General features: G+C 38.2%; 1 protein-coding gene across 14 annotated transcripts in view; it reads left to right on the top strand.

Moving 5' to 3' along the window:
* GIGYF2 (GRB10 interacting GYF protein 2) overlaps positions 1 to 27,018 on the top strand; it is a 78,501-nt gene that overhangs the window by 2,355 nt on the left and 49,128 nt on the right. For 12 of the 14 annotated variants that reach the window (XM_075507533.1, XM_075507534.1, XM_075507540.1 and 9 more), the window contains 4 exons: positions 11,258 to 11,337; positions 13,967 to 14,096; positions 16,357 to 16,452; positions 20,820 to 20,928. In XM_075507533.1, the coding sequence (XP_075363648.1) occupies positions 11,297 to 11,337; positions 13,967 to 14,096; positions 16,357 to 16,452; positions 20,820 to 20,928 (376 nt within the window). In that variant the 5' untranslated portion in view covers positions 11,258 to 11,296. Of the gene's footprint in view, positions 1 to 11,257; positions 11,338 to 12,637; positions 12,782 to 13,966; positions 14,097 to 16,356; positions 16,453 to 20,787; positions 20,929 to 27,018 lie in introns of those variants that run through there. The other 2 variants (XM_075507531.1, XM_075507541.1) reach the window with 2 other exon arrangements.

The raw sequence follows: 27,018 nt of genomic DNA, 5'->3' as shown, positions 1-27,018 counted from the left end.
GATCTCTATCATAAACTGGAGTTTCTTACACCTGAATGTAAGAAAAAGGTTGGCAGCTCTTTTAAGATCTATAGGTACTTCATTTAGAAACAAACTAGATGTCAAAGTCACATGGAATGTCTCATTGGGGCAGCTGACTGGCTGAAGAGGTGGTTTGCTACTACATACCTCTGCTGAAAGATCTTTCTAATTATTTAAACATACAAGGGAAGCTGGTTCACAGTAATTGATGAAGATGAGCTAGATACCTGGACCGTGGTCTTTTCCTTCCCCTCTTCCTCCCCCTCTTCCTCCTCCTTTAAAGTAGTTCAGGCATCCAGCTCTTTAGATTTTTTTTCTGTTTGAAATGCCAAGAATATGAAATTTGATTCTGCCTGCTTTTGTCTGATTTTGTAAGTTTAACTGTCAAATGTATGTTTCTTATTCTTTCATTGAGGTATTTAAAATTCCTTCTTAGGGCTTTTTAAGGTATGATGTTAAATCTTCTCATAGTCTGATTTAGAAAAAAATTCCTTTTCCTAGCATTTTTTTCTCATTTTTCTGGTTTTTTTTTCCTCAGTGCTTCTGCTCAAAGGTGAGTGGAGATAAGCTATATTTAATTAATGATTATAGATAGACAGAGCTAAGGGGCAGAGCAATAAATTTTCTGCTCACAAGCATAAAAGCACAAGCCTGATCTGCCTTCTCCTTCCTACATACCTTGCTAGAGATCCCTTGGATGCTTTGGTAAGGACAAACCCATCTCCTCTTTCTTACTGAAGAAGCATTTGTGTTGAAAGGGATTCTGTTTCTTTGTGTGGTTTTCTCATCAATTTATTTTAATTCAAGTGACATTTGAAAACCTAGGTGTGTGAAATGCTGCAGGGGGGGATGGTATTTGCTTTTATGGGAGCAAAGTCAGTTTTCAGCCCAGCTTAGCCTCTCCTTTTCTCTCTTGCAGTCAACTCCTGAACATTTTTTTGGTTGCACAAATGATCTGGCTTGAAGATTGTCAGAACTGAGAAAACTTAGCAAGTTTGATCAAGGTGTATATAAGTTATGGATGGAACTAAGAAGAATTAAGTGCTTTAAATTATAAGGCCTATACAACATTGGCCCTCTTGTGGTTGGTGGTAATATATATGTATATATAGACCCATGTAGTTCATCATAGTGATGTTTAATACCATTATGTTTTCATCTTTAGCTCAGATGTTAGCTGGGGATTGTAGCAGACCGAGGTCTTTACACTGCTTTGTTAGTAGCTGAGATTGCCATAGTGTGTTGATTACAAAATGTGTCCACTTCTCTTTTTTTGCAGAGGGAGGGCTGTCAGTCTGTTCTCTCTAAAGGTGGTTAAACATTCCTTGAATATAGAAACTATAGTGATGGCTTGATGTCTGTGCAGGAAATAGGCTGCCATTGAAATTTTTATGTCCCTCTTGCCTTTGTGTTTTTGGTGGTGTGTTTTTTTTTTTTCTTTTTTTTTTCCGGAAAGGATGCACAAGAATTGTCTTGATGCATCTGAGGTTTTTGGCAAGCATGAAATCAAAGTGTGTGTTTTCAGGAGTGAGCCTCTCCTGTAATCCTTAAAGCTTGTAATATATAGAAGCTGGATATCTAGATCTCAGGATTGTGGAGAAAAGCAGAAGGGATATCAGGAGCTCTGTAGAGGTAGTAGAGTCTATAGGTCCATGAGAAATTTTGATGGACATTGGGAAAATTTGTCTTAAAATACTGCTTTGTTGACAATACCTTTTGGATCACTTACTATTTTTTTAATTCCCTTAGCTAATTATTAAAGCTGTGCATTATGATTTTCTATCTTTTTGGCCATATGTTTTAAAAAAATCTATGCAAATAGGAAAGAATGATTACTTGATGCCTTCAACAGTGGCTCTTGTATATGTAATTTTTCATTATAAACAGATAAATGAGCTTACATATAACACGTTAGGAAAATAAACTGGTTAGAAAAATATTTTTGTATGTTAAATAGCTGTTATTACAATGAAAGTAAGCATGATGCATTGCACTTTGTGAAGGTAATGTTTTGTTACTGGGTATTTGGTCCTTTTTATTCAGTAGAGAAATACTTGTTTCAAGTTGTGGTTACTATGAAATACACCACCACCACCCCCCCATCACTGACAACAAATTGAAATACTTTGCATTCTGTTGATAGTGTTTTATGATAAAGATACTGGTTTGTGTGACTGGGAGACTCAGGCTATAGATGTCCATGTGTAGATCAGATTGGGTAAAAGCAGATTTGTGGTCTGTGTGTGGTAGTGTGTCAGTTCAGATTGGAAGAAACAAGGAAAAGATGCACTTTGTACACTGTGAACATGATTTTGGGTGAAATTTTATGATGATGAATGGATAGCTGAATTTATGTAACTTCAGACTTAGAGTCAGAATGTCATGTGGCAAGGAGTTGGTATGACTGGCAAGTAATGGATGTATAAACTGAATTTTTTTGAGCCATGTATGGTAGAATCTGAAGATGATTTTGGTTGGAAGAGACCAGCCTTTGGTGGTCATCTGATCCAGCCTCTTGCTCAGAGTAGGCTGGTGTCAGTGTTAGACTGAAGAACGTGTGTGATAGAAAGTGAGTGAGGCTGATCATGGAAGTAACATATGGTAAGGTTTTTAAGCAAAAGCATCTAATAACTTGATTTAACAAATCGGAGGCCTAGTTCAACTACCATTAAAAGCAGTGGAAGCTTTTACATTAGGCCTAGTTAATGCTGAATCATCTGTATATGTGATTTTCTCTATGTTATAGTAGGCTTTAAGAGTACTAAGGCAGGATCAGGATAACATCACAAGTCAGTTTACAAAGGTATGGTTCTTAGATCAAAACAAGTTAATATCTTTAGCAATTTTAACATAAAGAGAAGAAAAGAGATAATCTATTAAAGTGTTGTAGTTCATATGTAGTAACAAGTTATCTTCTGACTTCCTGGCTGATGAACATATGCAATCTGATACACATACTAATTCTCTCTGTTAGGACTTTTTATTAGAGGCTTTCTCACTGTTGAATATTTGTTTCCTGAAGTATAGGATGTCTCAGAACTGCATGCCTAGGAAACCTCAAGAAGGGGTGGGGGGAGAGAATTTCTACAAAGCCCAAAGAAGCTGCTTATGTAAATTACATTTAAAAACAAAACCAAAAAACCCCACAACAGCCCAGATCTGTTAATTCAATGAATGTTTTCAGTGAATGTAGTCTGAAGCTTTGTTCTGCCACTTTGAATATATGTATGGGCTGTATAATATGTGTGAAAAGTGGGAGAGAAGTGCTGCAGTGTGGTTTTGGTTGCATTCATGTAGTCTGGCTACTGGCCTCATTGAGGAGCAGGTAGACAGACTCAGCACCCTGATCTGTAATATCTTGTGGAATGGTACAGACTAAATATTTACCTACCAACATATTTTCAATGCACAAGGTAGAGACGGATGTGGAAGTGATTTTCAGCTGGAAAACAAAAGTTCTGGCAGGATTTTGGGACGGGATTTGGAATGAGAAGTGGTTTGTGTTCCAGCCAGTGGCAGGGCCAAGGGTGTGGTCCCCTGACTCTGCTTGGAGCTTAATCGCTGGTGTCTGCCTTTGGCTGGAAGCCTTGTAATAAAGGTGGAGGTCATACTGCTTTCTGGCTGAGAAACTGGGAAAAGCTTTGATGTTTGTTCATGTTCAGGTGAAGCAAGAAGTGGATAGCTCTCTAACCTACCTCTAACCACCAAGTGCACAGTAATAGGTAGGAAAGGACATCTTTCTGTGTCCAGAAAGAACATATCTGGAATATGTTCTTTTATTTTTTCTTGGGCTTTGTTAGGTGTGGAGGTCTCCTTAGTGTTTCTTGTCATCCTATCCCAGAAGAGCTTCAGTGCCTACTTTTTGTGTTTGTCATTCTTGACAGTGGTGCACCATGTTGCAAGCTGCAGCACTCCGTGAAGTTTTAGATGGATCTGTATGAAGTGAGCAGAGGGCAGTCAGTTTGGTCCTGCAACTTGAGAACATCATGGACAACTTTTGACCAGAAACTGCTGAGATTGAAACACTTTTGCAATTATTTGAGACAGGAAGGTTATAAGACTTCAGGAGATCTAAAAATGTAACTGTAATAATAGAGGTGTAGTTTCTGGAGAAGGGGATGGTTTGCACATTGTTCCCTTAGGAAAAACTTCCTCTTGGCATGTGGGTAGATAGACCTTGAAAAATTCACCACCTTTATCAGGATAAAGGCTTGGTAAGCCAGAAGGGACTACTGTGACTTGTCTGGCATCTTGTGTAATGGATTTTTTTTTCTCATTAATTTTCTGTTTAAACTAGAACATACTTTTTAGAAAATCATTTACTGTTGACTTGAAAACAACTTGCTCTCTTGTTTATCTCTGAATATCTTGCTTCAGTCCCTTCACTGAATAAACTTGGGTCTTCAGCCTTTTTTAAAACCTGCACGGTCATTTACAGACTGAGCGAGATACTCGAATTTTTCTCAAAGCTCAATAAATAGAGCTTTGGTGTGGGTTTTTTTTCCCCACTGTATGGCATATCTGTCATGTTCTGTCGATTTTTGAACACCTGATTTATCAGCTTCCTTGCCTTACGGACAACAGAACAGGACACAGTATCCCTTCAGTGATAAAATCCACTCTATATTTACTCTGTATTTCCTTATTTCTGTATTCAGTGTTTTCTAGTCAATGTTGTATCATATGTTCCTTTTCAGCTGCTTAATGTTATAAATCTCTGGTTGGTTTCAGGACTCTGTTTTTCCAGAACAGTCTTGCATTTGTTGTATACCACCTATGTTTTCTGCTTGTGAGTCTTTTGATTGTATGCTTGGCCTTATTAAATGCAACCTGCTATACTGGACTGAGTAATTGAATAATTCATAATGGTATTATTGATGATGTGTCATTTTCATTATTTACCATATCCATGTTTGTCATCCTCAGGTTTTAGAAGTTATGTGGGCCAATGTTACAGATTCTATAGAAGTAGAGGATAGCTTCTTACCTTTTACTCTGTTTTGAGAATATTTTGCCTTCTGAGATGGGTTGTTGTAGATTCTTTAGAAGAGAAGGTTAAAAGAAGAAATAGGTTCTGATTTGGGACTTTTAATGTGGTTCTGAATGATTTTGTCCTTTTTAGCATTCCACTTAATTGCAATGTCCTGCAGAAGTTAAAATTTATTTCACCTACTTGCTTGAGCAATGAAATTTCTACTCTTACGAAAGTATATTTTGATTGAATGTCTTCCATAAATCCATGTTGGCTGGCCTTAATTATGTCAGTGTCCTTTAATCAGTGTTGTCTGTTTTAGCCAATGATTAATATCAAACAGACTGGTAGTGTAGCCACCTGAGTCATCCTGTTTAGCACTGTACTTAAAAGGTAGCTTGTATACAGTTCTGAATCTTCTTTAATATTTCAAGAATTAGAGAAAATCAGCATTAATTGTTCAGTCAATCTGTTAATTTTTTTTAAAACACAGTTACTGGCACTGAAATTAGCTAGCTCTAGTAGCTGCCTGTGGAAGGTGAAGTTTTATTGTCTTGATGTAATGTTGCTGTTGCATGGTGGAGCACTGCTGTTAAATTCCTGTTCCAAGTTTATTTAAGGAGAACTCAATTCCTTGCACTTAAATCTGCTCCGTGTTAGATTTCCATTGTGTTGTTTGCTTCTCAAAATTTTCAGCCCATTTCTATGTTAAAAGGGCTGTTTCAAACCCACCGTAGCAACAGAACTACCTTGAAAGGAAAGGATACTTTTCTTAAACATCTCTGATCAAACAGTAGACCATTTCAAAATAAAATAGCTGTGTATAGGAAGGATCAGTGGTATATCTTTTTTCCAAGGTTTAGGTTTCCAAAGTTAATAAAAAACCTAAGCAAGCAGCAGCCCCAAAGCTATAAATTGCAGTGACAGTCCAAATCTTTAATTTTTTTTTTTTGTCTGTAGGAAAGATTAGATGGGCAGACCTGAATGCAGTCGTTACCTAGACTCAACTTGGGATGCTAAGAATCAGTTTATCTCTATCCAAAACAGCAAAACATCTTGGTGAGACAGATTGCCATGTGGTACAAGCCGACAGAATTCTGTAATGGAAATGCAGGAATTTAACATTGCCTGAAAATCTTAACTCAAGTGCCTGTGTGTAAGTGGCAAACCTTAAAATGGCATTTTTGTGTAAATCCTGAGGTTGAGCAAAGTCTGGAAACCATGGCAGTTTAGATCTTTCAAAGTCTCTGAAAAACAGCTTTTTGCCTAGATATTTATTAGATAGCTATAAGTTTTAAAAGACCAGAGCTCGTGGCCAAAATATGCCACAGTAATTATAGACCTTCCTTAGATTTTTTTTCAACTGAAACATCTTCTTATGCATTTTAACACACAACTCTAGCCGGGAGAATCAAGTTCTGACTTGTGTCTGAAGCAGATGTTTCTGAGAGCTTTAATAGATTTCTCAGGTACTAAATAGTGAGCTTGGTAAAACAACCATTGTACCTAAAGCAAACCAATGAAATAAGTAGAGTGTTGCTGCTAGCAACTTCTGTACCTATAATATTACCTGTTAATTGTGAGTGAAAGCCACTTAAAGGCTTAATGTTATTGGATTATATTTTGTGTCTGCTCAGAGGATGGACTTCTGACTTCCAAAGTACTGAGCTGCTGACAAAATAGAAAGGATGGTTTTTTTCCCTTGCAGTCCACAGGTTGATGGTGGGGTTGATGTGATTTCTTCTAAGTCCTGCATGCTGATAGCAGGTTGGTGGCTGTGGTACCACCCCAGAAAAATGGGGTCCCAGTTCTAGTTTGTGAAGCAATTTTTCCCCAAATATGCAGGAAAACTGCAACTGTCTGTAGGGTTGCACTGGCACCTTGATCAAGGATTGACCTGATTTGAAGAAAACTTTGGAGAAAAGGTTCCCTTTTGAAGGAGTGGTGGGAAATCCTCAGGTAGCATTCTTGCCCAAGCATTGGTGCTAACTGCATGTTATTAAAATATAGCCTCAGTTTCTTGCTTCAACTTGAATCACAGAATCACACAGGTTGGAAAAGACCTTTAAAATTGAGTCCAACTGTAAACCTAACACTGCCAAGACCACCGCTATACCATGTCCCTAAGCACCTCATCCAAATGTTTTTTAAATACTGCCAGGGATGGCGACTCAACCACTTCCCTGGGCAGCCTGTTCCAATGCTTGACAACCCTTTCAGTGAAGTAAAATTTCCTAATATCCAGTCTAAACCTCCCTTGGCGCAACTTGAGGCCATTTCCTCTTGTCCTATTGCTTGTTACCTGGGAGAAGAGACCAACACCCACCTCTCTACAACCTCCTTTCAGGGGGTTGTAGAGAGCAATAAGGTCTCCCCTCAGCCTCTGCTTCTCCAGGCTAAACAACCCCAGTTCCCTCAGCTGCTTCTCATAAGGCTTGTGCTTTAGACCCTTCACCAGCTTCATTGCCCTTCTCTGGACACGCTCCAGCACCTCAATGTCTCTCTTGTAGTGAGGGGCCCAAAACTGAACACAGTATTCGAGGTGCGGCCTCACCAGTGCTGAGTACAGGGGCACGATCACTTCCCTAGTCCTGCTGGCCACGCTATTTTTGATACAAGCCAGGATGCTATTGGCTTTCTTGGCCACCTGGGCACACTGCTGGCTCATATTCAGGCGGCTGTCAACCAACACCCCCAGGTCCTTTTCCACCAGGCAGCTTTCCAGCCGCTCTTCCCCAAGCCTGTAGCATTGCATGGGGTTGTGGCCCAAGTGCAGGACCTTGCACTTAGCCTTGTTGAACCTCATACAACTGGCCTTGGCCCATTGATCCAGCCTGTCCAGGTCCTTCTGTAGAGCCTTCCTACCCTCAAGCAGATCAACACTCCCGCACAGCTTGGTGTCATCTGCAAACTTACTGAGGGTGCACTCGATCCCTTCGTCCAGATCATTGATAAAGATATTAAACAGGACTGGCCCCAACACAGAGCCCTGAGGGACACTGCTTGTGACTGGCCGCCAACTTGAGTAAACTCTATTCAGGCTGTCCCTGTGTGCTCTTTGCCTATATAAAATCTGTGGCTGTGCAGATTCCTCAATCAAAAGCCATTAATTTGTAGAAAATCTGGAATTATAAAACTCTAGCAGTTCAGAAAGGGGCTTTTCCTTCATCAAAGTATATTAAGGAGGAAATGTGTTAGGTATATATTATTTTTGTGATTTACCATCCTTGATTAATAAGGAGGCAGCATAGATTAAAAAAAAGATGAAAATTAACATTTTAATTATTAATGTTGAAGTTTAGAGCCTAAGAAAGTTATCTAGATAATAACGATCTGATAAATTCATGCCTTTTCCTTGGCCAAAATAGTTGAATTTATGACCTGATTGTTCATTCCCTTAATTCCTCACCCTTTTTCTTGCTCCACCCTGACTCTCTCCTCTCACAATGCGAGTGCTGCGTAGTCCACCCCAACTTGCCTTTCCAGTTAGCACAGCTTCTCCTTTGCTCACTGACCGTGTGTGTTGTGCAGTCCCTGTCAGAGGTTCCTCCCCAGTTTGCCTTCTGTGCTCTCACCTTTTGGCTGCTGCTTTGTGAACCGGCAGGAGCAGCACATGGTTTTTGCTTTCCCTATCTTGTCTGCTCTGACATGGCTAAGTGTATTCCTGTTGCACACTTGCTGTCTTAGCTTTCTTGAGTCTCTTTTTTCCTGTTCCTCTGCTTCCCTCCCCTCAAATCATTACTATTTCCGGAGTGCCTCCTTTCCAAGGGTTTTCTCTCAGTTTTGCCTGTAATTTCTTTTTCATGTATGTTTTATTTCTGGGTAATGTTGCCTATTAGAGTAAATTCACCTGTTACACCTACTCAAATCATCTGCAGGTCTGTTTTTTATTCTGTTTTTTTTTCCCATTCAGCTACAATTTCATCCACTTACAGGTGTCTCGCTTTCAATTCAAAACTCATACAGTCAGAACTTCTAGGGAGGAAGTAACTTATCTGAATGCAACAGAGAAGAGGAAGCCAGCAATGAGTTCCCAAAACGAAGTGTGGTGGTCAAAATGAGGGACAAGGAAAGCCATTTTGCAGCTCAGTGGGATGAGATTAGCAGGCTTTGAGTGTGCTTGTAGGTACTAAAGTGCTTAGGAGTCTAGTAGAGAAAGATGACACAGTATCCTTAGTTTTTGGGAAGGAAACCCTGAGGCTCAAGAGGATGGGGCCCAGTGGGTCCAAAACTAGTAAACTGCTTGATCCTAATTGGTTTTTAGTGCTTTATCCTTGTATCTGATGCTTTTCAGCTGTGTTTTCATTGCAGTTTAGCATTCAGTGCCAGCCTTTTTGGTATTACTGATACTAAGCTAGCTTTGATGTTAGTAGCTAAAGATCCCAGGTTCCCTGGTGATCCACATGGATTGATCTGAAAGATCTCCCTCCAACACCCCCCCAGCAGAAGGATTACAGGCATTGCAGGAAGTGAAGGGGCAGCCATCCAGTTAAGGCTACTAGGAGTTCTGTTAGAGGCTTGTCTCTGCCAAAGTGTCCATGATGGTTTGCTTGAATTGCCCCACAATATTTTCGCATGTGCCTGCTGTATGTCGTCTTTAGGTACCTAACATTGTATTTTGATTTGCAGAATGATGAATGGATGTACTGTGAACGTTCTAATGAGCTGTTGGTTGCTTCAAAAAGGCAACCCCAATCAGACCAAAATAATCTTAAACTAGGCCTGTGAGAATAGCTGGATGTTTTTATATTAGCTTCTGGGGCATGTAGTGGGGATAAACCCATTTCATTATATAGGGTTATTGTGAAAATAAAAATATTACAGTCTGTATATAAATTATATTGTGTATGGGGAAAAAGTTAATGGGGCATGTAGTAAAAATACATGAACCAAACATTGGTTGGTAGGTGTAGGCTGCAGGGAGTTTTACAATTATTTGTAATCTTATGCCCAAAAGATTTGGGTAAAATCTGCTCAAGCAATTTTAGCGTGGTTTATTTGGCATTTTCTAGCTTTCAGGCTGTTGATTTTTTTTTTTTAACTTTAATATCATTACTTCAGTAGCATATCTATAAGAAAATGTTTCCTTTGTTTGGTTTTCTTTTTCTTTTCTTCAGTAACTAATGCCCTTTCCACTTCTATCTCCACACATTTTGTTTTTCTTTTCCATCACCTTTTCATGCAAAGTATAGACAAACTTGTGAAGCTCCTTCTTTAATAGACCCAAGGACTAAATAACAGAGTTCTGATATGGCAAAGCTCCCTCCCTACCAACTGTCTTGATGGGTTCTTCAAGTCTAATCAATCAGTTTCTAGAGGTAATGCCTCAAATCCTTTTTTGTTTGGGCTTTGCCTACAGTGTGTTTGATTTTTAAAAAACCAAAACCCCTTCCTCTGCAGATGTGAATTCTGCTGTTGCTGGAAAGAAAGAGGAGCTGTATTTTCTTACTGCAAAAGACAGTTATCCAGAGCTGCCTGGGCTGGACTTGGCTCTGATAGAGAAAACTTCGTAGCCTTCCCGTAGTCTTGTTCTTTCCCTCCAGTATGTCTTCGTCTGCTGTTGTTCATACAATCTTAGGAGGATATATAGGAACTTGCCTTGACCTTCACTAGTGTCTGCAGGACCTCAGCTAATAGGAATTAAAGTAGCTGAAGTCTCAAGTTGTGAATTTTTTTGCTTAATAAAACCAAGAATGAGAGAAATACTGTCATCTGCCTGCAGATTTAGGAGGATGTCACAGCATTGGATGTGCTCAATCTTTAGAAGGCTTATTTTTCAAGAGTGAGCAGTGGAAATTTCTTGAATACTCTGCCACTCAACTGGCAAATCTTTCTTGTTGTAATTCTAGTGGGTTTTTTTTATCCTCTTGTAATTGTCAGGAAGCTGCAATTCTGTTAATTAAGCATTACTGTTCTTGCAGGAGAGGATTATGCATCAAATTTCTCTGTGTTTGGTTGTCTTGCGGTAATCACTGATTTGAAAAGGGACTGTACAAATTGTTTCTTCAGACACCCTGATCCAGTGTCCTGTTTGAGCTGTTAAAAGAGGAATTTAGGGAAGAGATCTTGATGCAGTTACTCCTATATTAGTAAATTAATCTGTGTTGGAGAGCTGAAATGGATTATTAAAAAAAAAAAAATAAAAATTCCACGTAGTCAAATTTTTTCACTTCGCATGACCAGATGTGCTTTTGTATTGTGAAGAAATTTATGAAGGACTGTATTAATCCAGTTGTTTTCATAGTAAACATTTCTATTTTTCAGGTTCACGCTTTTTAAAAAAGAGGAATAGAACAGGAAAAAATGGCAGCAGAAACTCAGACACTTAACTTTGGGCCTGAATGGTGAGTTTTTTCTGTTTTCTGAGACTCCAGAACCTTCTCTAAAATTTTAAAAAAACATTATGAATTTCTGTCCTTTGAGCCTGAATTGATTATAAGACTGAATTGAGGTATAATGTCTTTGTTCCATACTGCTTCACCTTAGTCCCTGGCCTGTGACTGAAAGCAATATTATAAAATTAGTCTTCACTTTGTAAATTGGCATTGTGTATGAAATGAGTTGGGTTTCATGTTACGGTAATGCATAATATTCACATTGCTACCAAGTATCTGAGGGAGAAATACTGTTTATTATCTCTGAGGTATACACAAAATAGGTGAAGAAGACTTACTTGTTTGGTCTTTCCGTGTGATACATTTTAATAAGGAAGTTTTTACACTCTCCTTACTGAACTTAAATCTGTAGCTAAGCAACCTTTTTTTCCCCAGTATTACAAAAAAACCCACTGTATGGAATATGGTAAAAATGTGCATTTCATGTCATGGTCTCCTGCATGTATGCACTGAAAAGTGTCAGGAAAAACGAGCTACTGTGTTAAAGGGAATCCACGATGTTGTATAATCTTGTGTCAGCTATTAGTTTTCCAGCTTGTCTAACATGCATTGTCCTGGCTTTTACTAAAGAGTAATTGCACAGGTGTGATTATTGTTCAGTATTTGTTTCAATTTCTTGTTAAAGTGTTGGTGACTGCAATTACAAACAAGAATTCCGGATGGTGTGGTTTCTGAAGAGTGATGTGATCCTTTAGTGTGTAAATGGGAGTGTGGAGTGGTTATAGGAAATATAATTGCTGCATAGCATGTGGTAAGACTGTTATTGGAATAACGTATTCACTTTTGCTGACACATTTTTATACACAATGTACAAAAATTGGCAAGTATTCAACAAAGACGACACATGATTTGTGGCCTGCAAAACAATGAGAGAGCTCAGTCTATTTTGTTAGATTGAAAGAAGGTTAAAGAATGACTTTATCACTATCTATAAATACACCCACCAGGCAGATATCTTATGCTGGAGTGCTCTTCAGTGTAAGAGACAGAGATGATTAGATTCATTGATGGGTGGAAGCCAAAGTTATATTAAAAAAAAAGAGAAAGGGGAAGGCAACTCTAAAAAAAGCACATATTTTAACAGTAACTTGATTGCTGCTCATGGTGAGGGGACTTCAGTCTCCATTTAGTTTAAAAAACAGAGTAGATTATGTGTGAAAGTATATGTTATACTTCAGCGAGTTACTAGATTTTTACAGCAATAATGGAATAGAATTCTAAGATTTATAATTATTCTTTTGGGTTGCAGTATAGTCACGTCTGTCATGTATGCTGTTGTATCACTTAATAGTGAAACTCTCGGTCACGTTTGATCTGGATTGGAGTCGAACATTGCACTGAGCGGTCTAATCCTTTGAATAATGTCTCCCCAGGCATTTTTTGTTTGGAAGTGGTATGTAAAGAAACTGCCACTGGGTGGCACCAAACTAAAAAAATAAAATAAACATTGACTTGCAAATTACTTTTTCCTTTCTGTTTAAAGAACAATAAAACAAATCAAAGCATGCTTCAATAATTAGATGAAAGATAGCCTCTGAATCAATGTTTTAGTTTAGAGCACCTTCCTTTCCAAGGATTTTGTGGTTGTTGAGAAGTTTTCATTGTTTTACTTGTCTAAGATGCACATCAAGGAGAATGTAGGAAAATGGTCTGGGTTTTGTTTCTTGACATGCATCCTTTTGTAAAACATTCCTCAAACTTAAAAATACAGGATATTTGGGTAGCTGAGGAAATGATTATATAGAATGAGATCTGTGGAGTAGGATAATCCACCTGTGGAGTGGGAATAGCATCTTACAGTTGTATGATATTATCTGCAAGAAGTTGAGTGGGACTCAACTGTGTGGGATGGGACCAAATTTAATAGCATATTTATCTGTTACCATAAGTTAGATTACTGCTTGAAATGTCTCTGAAGTGTGGCTATATTTCATACAACTTTTTTTATTGAGACACTAAGCTAAATGATATATGTGCTGTCTGAAAAATGCCATTAATTTTAAGTTCTGGAAAAGGAATTTGGAGTAGAGTAGGATTCCAGAGACACAAGAATAAACCTAATTGAAAAATTCACTGTCCTATACTGTTTGTTAAACTTTGCGAAACATCTGAATAAACTTTTTCCTTAGATTAATGTTTACTGCACTGTCCATAGTGTGGTAAGAATTTTTCTTGTCAAAAAGCTATTGTCATTAATATTTATAGAAGATTTACAACTGAATTTTGTGCAGCCAGTGTAAATAGCTTAGTCAAGGCTTTAGGGGGGTGTAGCTAGCTTGCTACATAGTCAACATAAGAGTTCTCCAGGGGATGAGTTGAATTCCTTGATGTGCTCGTGGGAATATTTTTTTTTTTCTTTCTCTCCCCTGACTATGGGAAAAATGAGGGAAGCTCTTTCACTCTTCTTATTGAAAGCTCTAAAGTTTTAGAGTTTTGAAGTTAGACTGTTAATGTCTTTACTTCCAGTACTGGATTTATTTAATTTGTGTCAAATCTGTAAATGTGCAGAGGGATGATAGCATAGGTGAAGACATGTTCTCCTCAATTCAGTTTTAATTGCTTTTCTGCTTTATTTTAGGCTGCGAGCTTTGTCTAGTGGTGGGAGCGTGACATCCCCTCCTCTATCTCCGGCTTTGCCAAAGTACAAACTAGCAGACTATCGCTATGGGAGAGAAGAAATGTTGGCACTTTTTCTAAAGGATAATAAGGTAAGTACGAAGAGGAAGAAGGCCTGATATGTGTATTCCTAATGGCAGCCTTGTGATTAGGAATAGTTGTTTGTATTTTGTGATTATGGACAAAGAAATTGTGTATCCCTTGGCAAAGAACTGAAGAGGTCTGATTGTGGGTTTTTGTTGTGTGTGTGCTTATTTGATCCCACTCTTACTACGTTCATTATGTCTGATTCTTTTTGCTGCTTTAGGGACAATTTCCTGTACCCCCCGAGAACAACAAAAAAAAAGGATTGCCATATTCAGTCCCACTGCCACAGATGACTGAGGGTTAAAGTCTCCTTGCTGCTGTGCAGATTTGCTTGCCTCAGTAGGATTTTATTTAATATAGTGTAAAATAGTTATTTGATTCAGCCTGAAAGTCAGGCAGTAAATTATATTAGCAGATGATCTAAAAAAGGCAAGAGCTCCCCATTTATCCTGACTTAAGGCAGTTCACTTTAGCAGGTAACCAGCTCAATGAGAGCAGTCCTCAAGTAGTTCACTTCTCTGGGACTCAGGACACAAATACAGTCTAGCACATGTAATAGAAAAGAGCAGTGTAGAAAGTCAAGAACTTCCCTCTGGTTTAATTTCAAATGAAGGTTCTCAGTGATACAAAAGTCACATTTCAGCATTTCGGGCAAAAGGTTCATACATTCTGCATTTGTAAACATTAGGTTTTTCTGTAGATGGTGACAGAGGTTGGTTTATTGTTGCAGCAGACACATAGTGACTTGGAAGTCTGAATCCCTCCGAGCCTTACCCTTGAGTCAGGGAGGGACTGCAGGAAATTACGTTAGGTTGTGCCTTTAGCTTTGCATACATATGTGCGCACATACCTCCATGTTCTTACCCTACCATGACTGTGCTGACATTTTCATACAATGTTGGGAGCCCTGTATTGCTCATACATGCTTCAAGGGCGTTGAATGTCAAAGATTTTCCTAAAGCTGTTAAGTGTGTTATAGCTTAAAGCCATGTTTTAACATGCAGAATTATCGTGCTCTACTTTGAGAAGCTGCGATTTAAACCTTGATGTTATGCTTGAATAAGCCTGTCAGAGGTCATTGTTTTTTGCACTTTGTGTGTGTTATATCAGATGATGCTAAGACCTCTACCTTTCCGGCTGATTCAAAACAACCTATTAATACTCTGTGTTACAGGAAGCTCTGCAATGGTTATGAATGGTCCAAAAGAATATTTTCTCCCTGTGTGTTTGCCAGAAGGGCATTATTATTAAGAGTGTGTCTTGCTTTTGATATACATGTGTTTCCATGGTGTTGAGTCATTCTAGTTACTGAGACTGAGAGGACTCTTGACACTGTTTCTAGTCAACTACTAGATGGGATTTTTTGAAGCTGTATCTTGTACCCTAGTCCTTTTCACTGTGTCACCTTCAATCTTTGCTGGCTGAAGATTAAGCAAAGTTACATCTCTTGATTAAAAGACACTCTGATTGAAAGCAGGAAGACTTCTGCTAGTGTATACCCAAATCAAAAAATAAAACCCTAGGTTGCTTTGCTTCAATTAAAATTGGGAGAGGTCTTTATCTCTTGTATTGTGAACTAGATATTTTTGAAACAGTTCTCTTGGCATAGTTAGAGCTCACTTGGCTGTAATTGCAGCTTCTTGTCCAAATGCTCAAGGTCAGATCTGCTGATGGAGCTTCCATCTGACGATGGACTGATTAAAAATTAGTGTTAACATTTATTTTGATTTAAATCATCAGTGTTCTCTACTTAATAAATCCATACCTATAGTTTTACTTTCCTTTTTTTTTTTTGTTTTACTTGTTGATTGTAAATTGGAAATGCTGACTTTAAATCAAATAAAACCTCTGTGCTAGATATGGTAGTTTTGTTAATATATAAATAAAAATCTGGCTATAAAAGTGCATTGAAGTTAAAACAATACTTTTTAAATTTACCAGATGACACTTCATTTGGTTCAGATTTGAGCTGCAGAGGTGTGGAAGTTTGAATTCTGATGTGTATGATTTTGATACTTTACCTATTACAGTTGTGGGTGGTGGATGATTTGGATGTTTTGTGTATAAGAATTTTTTTTCTGGGGAGTGTAAATTTGCAGTGGAGTTACATCCACCCCCAATAAATGTTATTGGAAGTACTGGTGTACCAGGTAGCTGGAGACAGAGTTGGCAGGATAAACATTTTTTTGTAAATCAAAGTATAGAGCATCATCCTTAAAATGGAAATACTTGGGTATATTTGCATGCTGTTTTCCTTTCATACAGATACCTTCAGACCTTCTGGATAAGGAGTTTTTGCCTATTTTACAAGAGGAGCCCCTGCCACCACTGGCACTTGTACCTTTTACAGAAGAAGAACAGGTTTGTATCCTTTTTTTTAAAAAAAACCCTTTAGATTGTCGTTAGCGCAAAGGCAGAATAAAGAGTATGCCTCCATTAAAACCCGTAAAATTCGAGATTGTTAGATTTCAGGGAAAGAAATTATGAAAGCATACTGTGTTCGCATAAAGTTTAAATTCCATTTGTGCTCAATTATTATCTTAAATTTGAACAAATATTTTTCATGCTGTGTTCTGTTGATGGGAGACAGTCAAGTTGTTAAATTCAGGATCATCTTCTGGGAAGTACTACCTATTTTTTAAGTACACAGCATTTTCAGATCAGTGAAACTTTTTATACAGTTTTTGGACCACCTTCTCTGTTGTAATAGAAGTGTCTAAGTTCTGTAACTTCAGTTTTGTGGTCTTTGGAGAAGCGTTGAAGTTTTTTGACTGTTAACATTCCTTAGGAAGGTGCAGTACTCTTAACTACCTTGTATGTAAGCAGTTGCTTGATTATTCCTTGTTTGGTGTCTCTAGATGTATAATTAATTTGTGAACAAGACAAGAGTGAGAACAGGTAGTCCGCAAAGATTCCATTTCAAGGGTGACTGATCTGAGTAGTTTGAAAGCCCTTGCTTTAAATTTGATTCCTAGTGGAGAAAACTGTCTGCCCCCCTCTGGATAAATGCCTCTGACTTTTGGCTCTGGATTCCCTCTTTATGGCTGTCAGAACTTCTGATTTTGCAGTTGCTCTCTGGTTTGTCATATATCTTAACACTTCTCTTACTTCAGAATAGTGGTGTGTTTTTTTTTTTTTGTTTGTATGTTTCTTTTCTAATAGAAAGCTGAGTATTTTTACTGACTTGAGTATAATTTGATTTTTTGCAGGGGTGGGGAGTGTTAGTATTAGTTTCTTAAGATTTCAGAGCATCCTCCTTTCTTTGTCCCATGCTATTGTATTTTTGAATTTTTCATCATCTTTTTGTGCCTGGATATTCTGGCATATCCTCTTCACCTCTGGAATTCCTTCCTTTTCAGAGGTGATTCATATTTCTTGTGTCTTTTTAGGATGCTATCCTTTGCCATAAGATGCTAATAGTTTAGCTTTTAATCAGCAGTCATATATAAATTCGTGTGAATACATTGTAGGCACTTCATGTCATAGTTAGTCGTAAAAGGCAACTGAGATTGAGAGTATGCTTTTATGGGAAATCTTAGCCCAGCTCCTGTTTTCCAGTGGGAACAGGAGGGATTCAGGCAGCAAGCCTAGGAAATGGTCAGCCAGATATACAGTAGCACACCAAAATACTGAACCTTGGCGTTAAATACCTTTGGACATATTTTTTTGCTGATGCATAGTGGAGTCCTTCAGAGAGTAAACTACAAGCCTTTTATGGTTAAATGGGACATTGACTTCTGATGACTGACAAGATACTGTCCAGGAGGAATAATATGAGTTTAAGGCTATGGTATTGAAAATGTGCTGAGTAGCCTCTTGGTACAGATGAGATGGTAAGTGCTGCTGAGCTTCATGGATAGGTGGTCCTCTGCTGCAGTGCCCAATGTTTCATCAGTCTTGAAAACTTCTGAGGAGTTGGTGTGCATTGTGTCCCTGTTTTTCTCCTGCTCCTTTTCACCTGTAATCATACAGGAGTCTTCATGGTCAGTTTAACAGTTCTCTACAATCTCCACAAAAATCTTAATCTGAAAGAAGAGGGCCACATTCCCTTTTTAAGAAAGTCTTTCCTTTAATGCTCTCTGGGGACCCAGAGGATGTGAACAATCTGGTTTTTCTTGTCTGAAGATCTTTTTTCCCCCTTTATGACTGATTTGAGATACCAGGGGAATAGCATTATTTAAGCTACCAGAAATTCCTGGTGTTTGTTCCCCATGACATAATAAACATTGTTCATCATCAAGAATCATGTTCAGAAGTGATCTTGAGGTGAATATTAATGGATTTGCTGCTAGTTGTGGTACAGAAAAGCTCTTTCACCTAAGGTTGATAAAAGAGAGTTTAAAACACCTTTGTGCCCCCTCTGTGAATACTGAAGGTAGTGGATGCAGAGCAATTCTTGCTTGCAACCTGAGTGTTATGCACCTTATAGCATTCTAGTTTTATGTGTAGTATGTCCAGGAAGAACTTGTCTCAAGCTGATTTAAAGATGTGTTATTTAGAGGTGGCTGATAGATAATGTCAAATATATGAATTTAAGCTTTAATTAATTTAGTCCTGTGAAATTTAAGCAATCAGATACTTAAGGCTACAATATTCCCTACTACAGGACATGGATATACTTTGGACGGAATTGCTGGTCCTTTTTATCCTTTTTATGTAGAATGTCACTTTCCTGGTGATAAGGATGGTGAGCTAATCTAGAGCTCAACTGATTCACCTTGTAGTAAGTTTTGTTATATGACATCATAGATTTGTCTAAGATCTGTTTCCAGGGAACTGTCTTTTGAAGAAAAGAAGGTTTCTGCAGATAGCTTTAATAGAGGTTTCTACCACTGACCACTGGCAATATGCAGCATATATTCCTTTGCCTTCTCCCCCCCTTTATTCCTGTTGCCATTAGGAAAGAATTCAGTTGTTTTAATCTTATCTGCTTGTGGAGTAAGGGAGTCTCAAGCTCTTGCTGAATACAATGGAAATTTTTTTTGTGTCCTCATTGGTTATGTTTCTGATGTCTGTTTCTTGGGACGTCTTCCATTTGCTACTAAAGAATTGATTGAGCCCCTGTTTTGGGGCAGCTTTGCTCTTTGGTGCACATTGTCAGGGAGGGACACTGAAGTAATATACTAATTAATAGTAGGGTGTTTTTTGCTTTTTTGAATTTGCTTTTTTGTTACTTATTGAGATCTTACCATGTGGATTATTATCACTATGCACATTACAAGGATTGCATCTTCATCACAGCAAGCTCTACAGAGGGGAGGGAAAATTTATTCAGAGTTTAGGCAGACAAGTCAACTAAAAAAAATTGGAAAAGGAAGTGAGATTACTATTTTGTTCTTATTGGAAAAATAAGGCATCAAAAATTAAGGAATCTCCTATGCAAGACAGTGAATCTGATCAATAGCTTAAAGTTGTTTCTGTAGTAAAATATTTCACTGCTTCGTGAAAAAGCAGAAGTATCAACAGCAGGAAAGGTGGTGATTTGCTTAGAGGCAAATGGAGGTGGTTCATTTTGACTTGCTGTTGAAATGGTTGCTTTAAACTTTAAAAGCTAGCTAGGAAAATAGAATCAAATTTACTGGAGACTGATGTTGCTATTTTGCCATGCATGACTGGCCCCCCCCCCCCCCCCCCCCCCCCCCAGTCTACTTAGTTGTCAATTCTCTCTGGAAGGAAGATCTACTTTATAGGAAGAACATACCAAGCAGTTAAGCTTGTTTCTGAAATGGGTTAAAACTCCTTCAGATGTCTGTTGACTTCGATGTTAGCCATTTAGATTTTTAAATAGTATATAATTGCTTGTCTCATTGTTCTCTGAAGACCTTCAAAGTCATAGTAATTCAGATGAGTTCATGTAAGCAATTTGCCTCCTTTAAGTTCCTATCAAGAAATCTGATGTAACAGCTGTTTGGAGTTCTTTGCATTCTAATAATTTAAAACTTGCATTCAGAAAGTGTGTATGAATTCAGGTTTGCTTGTTAATGTTTCTGAACATGCTCCTGAATTCTTTGGCCCAGTTTTCCAACTATTTGTGCTCAGAGAATGGGGCCAGAGTTGGTTATAATTATCCGTTCTTTATCAAAATAGCTTTTTCTTTAGCAATTATTTCATATTAAAATAAAGTTGAATTTTACTGGTGTTCATCTGATTAAAATGAGTATCACTTGATTTTCAGAAATCTTAAATAGACTTAGTTTTCCCCAAAGCATGTTACTCCTATGATACATTTAGAGGAAAAAAAAGACTTATTTCCGCAAAGGAAATTGGTAAATACAACTTTATTCAAGTTCTGTTGCTCTTTACATGTTCCTGCTTTGCTTAAGAAGTAAGTTTAGAATTGGTATTAATTAATGGTGTCAGGTATAGGCAGGTGCCAATCTCTTTTTGCAACTGAATGGCTGTGTTTAAAGCTGCTGATGTTCTAATCACTTCTGTGCTGGAATCATCTGATAAAGGAGTAGGTGCTCACTTGCTGCCTTTAGAGCATGGAAATTTAAGGTAAGTAACTTGGAAGCACTAATATTGACCAAGATCCTTTTATAGACTGCTTCATCCACTCATGTCTCCAAGGAATCCATTTCCTTGTTAGTGTTAGTCAGTTGTAGAGAATTTGTAATGAACTTAAGGAAAGCAAAGCTGATATTAAGCTAAATTTAGGATAGTGTTAAGTGTTTCTTGTTTTATTTTTTTTAATAGAATCTCACCTTGGCTCTTTTTCTTCTTGGCAGAGAAATTTCTCGATGTCTGTAAACAGTGCTGCTGTTCTGCGGTTGACGGGACGTGGAGGAGGAACGGTGGTAGGGGCTCCTCGAGGTCGAAGTTCCTCTAGAGGTCGAGGTGAGCTGTTCGTGGGATGTGCCGCAATGTATGCAGGTGATCCAGGTTAAAGCTTCTGAAAGATGTTAGATGGAGCTTGGTTGTAGCCAGATTTTCTCATGCCCAGTTTCTTTTCCCTTAAAGCTTTGAAACCTTTCCAATAAGGTCGTGTTAGAGAATGAATATTGTGTTTAGTGATTGATCTGCACATCTTAGTGCACGTCTGGTACCTGTGTTATGTGCCTTTGTCAGACTGGTGGGTGTGGAAAGCAAAAGGGAAAGGTAGTTTTGAGGTGGAGTAGGAAATTGTTTGGTTCAGAATTGTTAGAAATAACTTTAATAAAGGCATAAACCCAATCTATAGGGAAAGGGGAGAAGAATCCACAAACGTATTTAAAACATGAAGATTGTAGTAGGTGGTGTTCAGTGTTCTGAATAGTCATTTTTATTAGCATCCTGAGAATAAACAGGAGAAGGTTAATGGAAAGACATAACTGAATTTTAGTGCAACACTATAGTTGATGTCTCATCCTGGATCACTTCAGACATTTGCAGTTAATTGAGAAAATGTCCTCAAGCTGTATCACTAGATTCAAACCAAATTGTTAAATCCAGAATTTATCTTAGCAGTTCCCTTTCAGTGTGCATACTGCTGTGAACACTATTTTTGGGGTTTATATACAAATATGATGGGTTACATTTAGAATACCAAGAAGCTAATAACTTGGAAATATCATCAGGAGTAATTAATCATGTAACCTCTCTCTTTGCAGGTGCTTAGGTGAGGTGTCTCTTAGGGTCCTTTCTAATTTAATTCTAAATGTCCTCAACTGGTGATATTTTCAATAACATCTTCAGAAATCACTTCCATAGATAATTAAATGCTTGACCAGGATGTTGTTCTGACTTAATTTGTTTTCTCATTTCTATTCTCATTCCTTAATCCTGCTTTCTTCTTGGCTTACATCTTTCAGATATTTGTAGGTTGTCATCTGTTCTCTTGTGGTTGCTTCCCAGCTAAGGCATATACATTTAAACTTTTATGAGGCTATCCCTGGATTTCCCTGTCACTTCCCCTTCTTTATTTATGATTGTCTTTGCCCAAATGCTCAGGGCTTAATTAAAAAAAAAAAAAGTGCACATATATAGATGTGGGGTGACACTCTTGCATATACCTTGTTATATTTCTGTTGTACATTTGAAAGCTGTTGCTTTTTTGCTGTGTGCATTTAATGTGCTTATTGCATTTCTACCATCCATGTTTCACTTTTTCTAGGAATACATGTATCAGCTATTTTTTTTAGATGTATTAAGGCTTAATTCTGCAAATGAAATGAATGCTGCTTAAAATTTGGTGGTTTGAGATCATATGACCACTGGTGTGCTCTCTAGTTTCAATATCAAGATACCGTGACCATTTCTAATTTGCCAAACCCTTTATTTTTCTTTCTTTTGTCAAATTTTCCTTTTTTTTGCTGTACCATTAACAATGAACATCATCCTTATGCAGTGAGCAGTGGATTGCTTTTTAATTGCCCCCACTAGTTTCAGTGAGGTCATAGGGTTAAATGTGGCAGAATATGGCTTCTAATCCAGTAATTCTGTTATTGAATCTATTTGTATGCATGGAAATTTTGTTTGGCAATAAAGCTTGATTCATTACACTTTAGTGGACAGAACTTAAAATTTAGGCAGTATTATTAAGACTGTTTGAAAGCTTCTACTGCATATATTCCTGGTTTTTTTATACTTCATTTTTAAGAGATGTTAAGAAATATTAGCTTAAGAACTTTGTTGCAAAATTAATCTTTTTCACTTATTTTTGTTTTCATCCTCATTTGATGTTTTAATTTGTATGAATTGTTATATGCTGTGCTTGTTAGGCTGCTCTGTCATTCTTATCTTCTGGTAAACTGTAAAGGACACATTTCTCCGCCTTACCCCATTCATTTTTCATTCTTGATACAGTTTGAAATTGTAAATTACTGAGCTTCCCTCTTTCATTGATCCTGGTTGCTGCTTGTTTCTTCCACTCTTCCCCTTTTCTTTCCATGAACAATTAGTCTTGGGCTTTAGGCATGATGAGTCTTCCCAAAGTTTCTATATCTCAGCAAACAAATTAGGGCTTCTGCCAGAACAAAATTATACGTTTTTTCATAATTATACACGTCATGTTCTTGTAATTCAGGACTATGTTTCTAATGGTTATTTATGACAAGCTCAGTGTAGGACTGTAGACATCTAACTTACAAAACTAACATGTTGCTTGCAAGTAGCAAGCTTTAAATGCAGTTCTGTTTTTTCAACTTACAGTGAAAATGACTTGGAATTTTTTGGGAGTTTGTTCACTAAATGAACTGCTTCACTTAACAGTTGGAAAACATTTTTCTTTATTGCATTGCAAAATTGCCTGTGTTCAAAATGTTATCTGGTGTTTTTCATGAACTTTACATCATTGTATGCAATAAAGCCACTGCTGATCAAACGCGGGCTTCAGCTTTACCAAAACAAGATTACTGTCTTGAAGTGACTTGCACAACAGTAACTTCAGAGAAGAATTTGCATGTATGATTAGATATGTTAATTAAGTTCCCTCACTGAGACACAAATCACAGAACTGTGATCCAGCATTTGGGAGCGTGAGAGGGAATCTGTGACAGATTGGCAAAGGGAAGAACGGATGAACTGCTGGTAAAGGAAGGTTATTGTTAGAACTCTTAAATGTGGCTTCCCTTATTAGTATTTAAAACTACAACATAACACTCGGTAAATATTTTCTCAGTAGTCATCCCAAGTCTTACTGACTACGATTACATTTATCTGGTGTTAAAATGATTAATGTGTGGAAGTTGCTTTGATTTTTGTTTGAAATTTTTATGACTGTGTGCTGAAATACAACTTGGTGTTACTGTTAAAAACCATTTGCAGTGTGCACCTGCTATCACTGTATGTGTCATGTGGAGACAAATTCAAAACATTTTATTTAGTTCTGAAGTTATATTCTCTAAAGAAACCAAGTACTTCCACGTGACCTTTTTTCTAATTGACTTGTTTTCCTGGGAGCTCCCTGTGGTGTGCAGTTAAGCCCTGTGCTTTGTGCTGGCGGGACTGGAATGTCAACATTCATGAATAAGAGCCTCAGACGAGGAGAGATTTAAATAGTCCCTGGAATGGGCTGTAAGCTTACAGACACCTTGTTTTGTAGCTGTTCTCCTTTTTGGTTAAGACCCTTATGAAGGGTACTTTGCTTCCCATTAAAGCTCTTTCCCCTCCCACCCTCTTTCCCCTTTGTAATCTGTCTTTGCTGCTGTGGAGAGTGTGTAAATGGTGTGAAAATGGAAAGTTCTCATACGTAAGCAGCAGTAGTTGAACTACAGTTATACTGCCCTTCCCACACAGTATTATGGCTATGGTTGTAGCTCCTAAACTCCAGTCACACTGTAATTTCAAGAATTTGCTTGTTGTATTGTGTAGTTTGGTGGGGGTTTTTTTATTACAATTAGAATGACTCTGTGCTGCTGCTTGCCCTCTTGCTTGTGTCTTATATTTTTTACTTAAATTCAGGCTTGTCTGTTTTTCAGGTTAGAGACTTTTGGCTGTTATGATTACAATATCCACTGGATTGAGGTCCTCATTCTGATGTTTTTAAGGAATTAATGAAATACAAATGATACAGCTGTTCCATTCAGTTCTTAAATTGAAGGGTTTATTAACATCTGTTGACTTGGCATTCAATACTTTGTGCAACATCTACACTTAGAAAGTCTGCTCCTCATGTGCCAGGCATTTTTTTGGAAGTGGCATTCTGTTTAAAATAAGCATGTCATTCTAGATTTGTTAGCCACAAAAACCCCCAAGAATTGCAGAAACAGAATGGTGAACAGTGTGCTTATATGTGCAGTTTTATCCTCTCTGCAAGCATTTTTTCATACATTCTATTATCACTGTTAGCTGTGTCCCAGTGTGCACTTTCAGGTCAGACTCGTCTACGTAATACTTGCTGAATAACTGACTTCGTACACCACAGTTTTCCTTAGCTAGCTACTTCTCTTCTGTAGCCTGGTAGGATCTGTTTTAATGCAGTATGCTTCTCGCAAAGTGGTCTACTTGGTTTCTGCTGGAGTTGCTCATGTACTTCTACTGGGTACTGTTGAATGGGCACATCTTGTTACCGCACCTGGACGGTGTGTCTTGTAGAATGCAGTGGAGGAGGGTGGCAACACAACCAAGGCAAAGGTAGCTTAAATAGGTCCTGTTGGGTACCATGTGGTATCAGCACAGCTGGGAGTTGAGTAATGTGGCCCCACCGGCAGCCTTAAACCAAATTGCTGAGATCATTTGTTTGGACCTTTTGCAAGGTTATCTTTTAATTCAGACCATTTCTGGTCTGAGCACAACTGAAATACTGATGAACTGTGACACAGAAGGGGTGTTTCTCAGGAGAGAGGTTTCTCAGGCTGTTGTTTCACCTACTTTTAAAGCTGCCATAAGCCATGCTGCTGTTAAAACAACTCTGATTCTGTTCTTCCCCTTATACAGGACATTTGCTTTATTTGGTGGTGAAATCTCCCATATTGCCAGTCTTCTAGCTCTGCTAGTTGTGTGTCTGCTATCAGTAATCAGTGTGCATTCATGCTTGCTCACATTGCAAGGGGAGCACTACAAATGTTGCTGTCACTCACTGGACGGGAAAAAAAAACCCCCAACAAACAGAAAAGGCCACTGGTTTTGTTTCTGTTGGAAAAGTGTATGCAACTTCCCACCTCCACTACCTCAGAGACTCGAGATGAGTCAGTGCCTTCGTTCTGTTTTGACTCTGCCTGCCTGTGGCTTTCTCTTGTGAACTGCTTTTGCTTTATCTCCTGTGAGAGCAAGGAAGAGAGCTTTCCTGTAGTGAAGACACTAGGCAAAGATTGCCATTGCATGAGATGCTTAAACTTTCCTGGCCTTTATTTGTGAAGAATTACAGCTTGGAGTCCTTTTCCAGGATCTTAGGGGACCCATGATGCCTTAACTGGATAAACATTGTGCTACTTTTGATGTTGTATCACATCTTTACTGTTTCTTGCCTTTGCGACTTATTTTGCGCTCGTGACTATGGTCAGCCTTGTAGTATCAGACTTGCCATAGTGAAGGTATTCGTGTTTCTAGTACAGCCATAGGTCTGGTACTAATCTCTCCTCTCTTGCCTTGAGTTGCTAAGTCAACTGCTCTATTTCCACCTGGGTTTGTGTAAGAACAGCTACGCTGAATCAGGCAAGGGCTCATTTAACTCAATAATCTGTCTCTAGCAACAGCTAAAAGACACCTTGGCAAGAGAATAAGGGCTGTGTAAAAATACAAAGTTGAAGAAGCATCACATATATGTTCAGCTTCCAGACATTTGCAGCTCAGTGTATTATCTGAACCAGATGTGGTCTCTGTGTTTAGTAAATCTCAGTGTTATTTATCTTCTGTGACTTTGTCCAGTCTCCATCTGAATTTAAGCATCCCCAAAACTTTGTGGTAAGGAAGTCTGCATCTCTGTGACAAGGAGGTCTGCCACTGAACTGCTTTGCTGGTGCTAGAAACAGGATAGTTTTGTCCAAAGAGGATGTTTAAATCCTGTTTCTGAAACAGAAGAAGAAATTGTACAGACGTTAACTTTGTGGCTTCCTTATACACCCTGCAACCTGTACTGCCTGATAAGAAATCAGTGTGTATTTGAGGAGCCTGACTGGATTATCTGGGGATCACTTTTCTTTTTCTCTGCCTGGAAAGCAACTTTTTTTTTTTGCAAGAGATTCAGTATAGAATAGTAGAGAAATTGTTGCAACTGCCTTGATGATTTCCATTTTTTTTAGAGCCTCTTTTCATAAGACACTGAAATACGGTAAAATTCCTTGATGCATCCAGGGGTCTTTAGATGTAGAGGCTTGTTATCACTTTCTTCAGAAGACTACAGCGACTTCTGGAATGAGAATTTCCTGTTTCATTTGGTCATTCTGTCTTATTCCTCCAGATCCCTGGCCAGGTTTGCACCTCATCCTTTGAGGTGTTTGTTTTCTTGAAGCCAGGAAGAGAGAAATATGAAAGGATTGAGGTTTGTGATAGTTTCACAGCCAGGAATTC

This window comes from Mycteria americana, chromosome 7 (genome assembly GCF_035582795.1).
Source record: "Mycteria americana isolate JAX WOST 10 ecotype Jacksonville Zoo and Gardens chromosome 7, USCA_MyAme_1.0, whole genome shotgun sequence".
Classification (NCBI taxonomy): Eukaryota; Metazoa; Chordata; class Aves; order Ciconiiformes; family Ciconiidae; genus Mycteria; species Mycteria americana.
The sequence above is the reverse complement of the archived record's forward strand: the minus strand, read 5'-3'. Positions and strand labels throughout refer to the sequence as shown.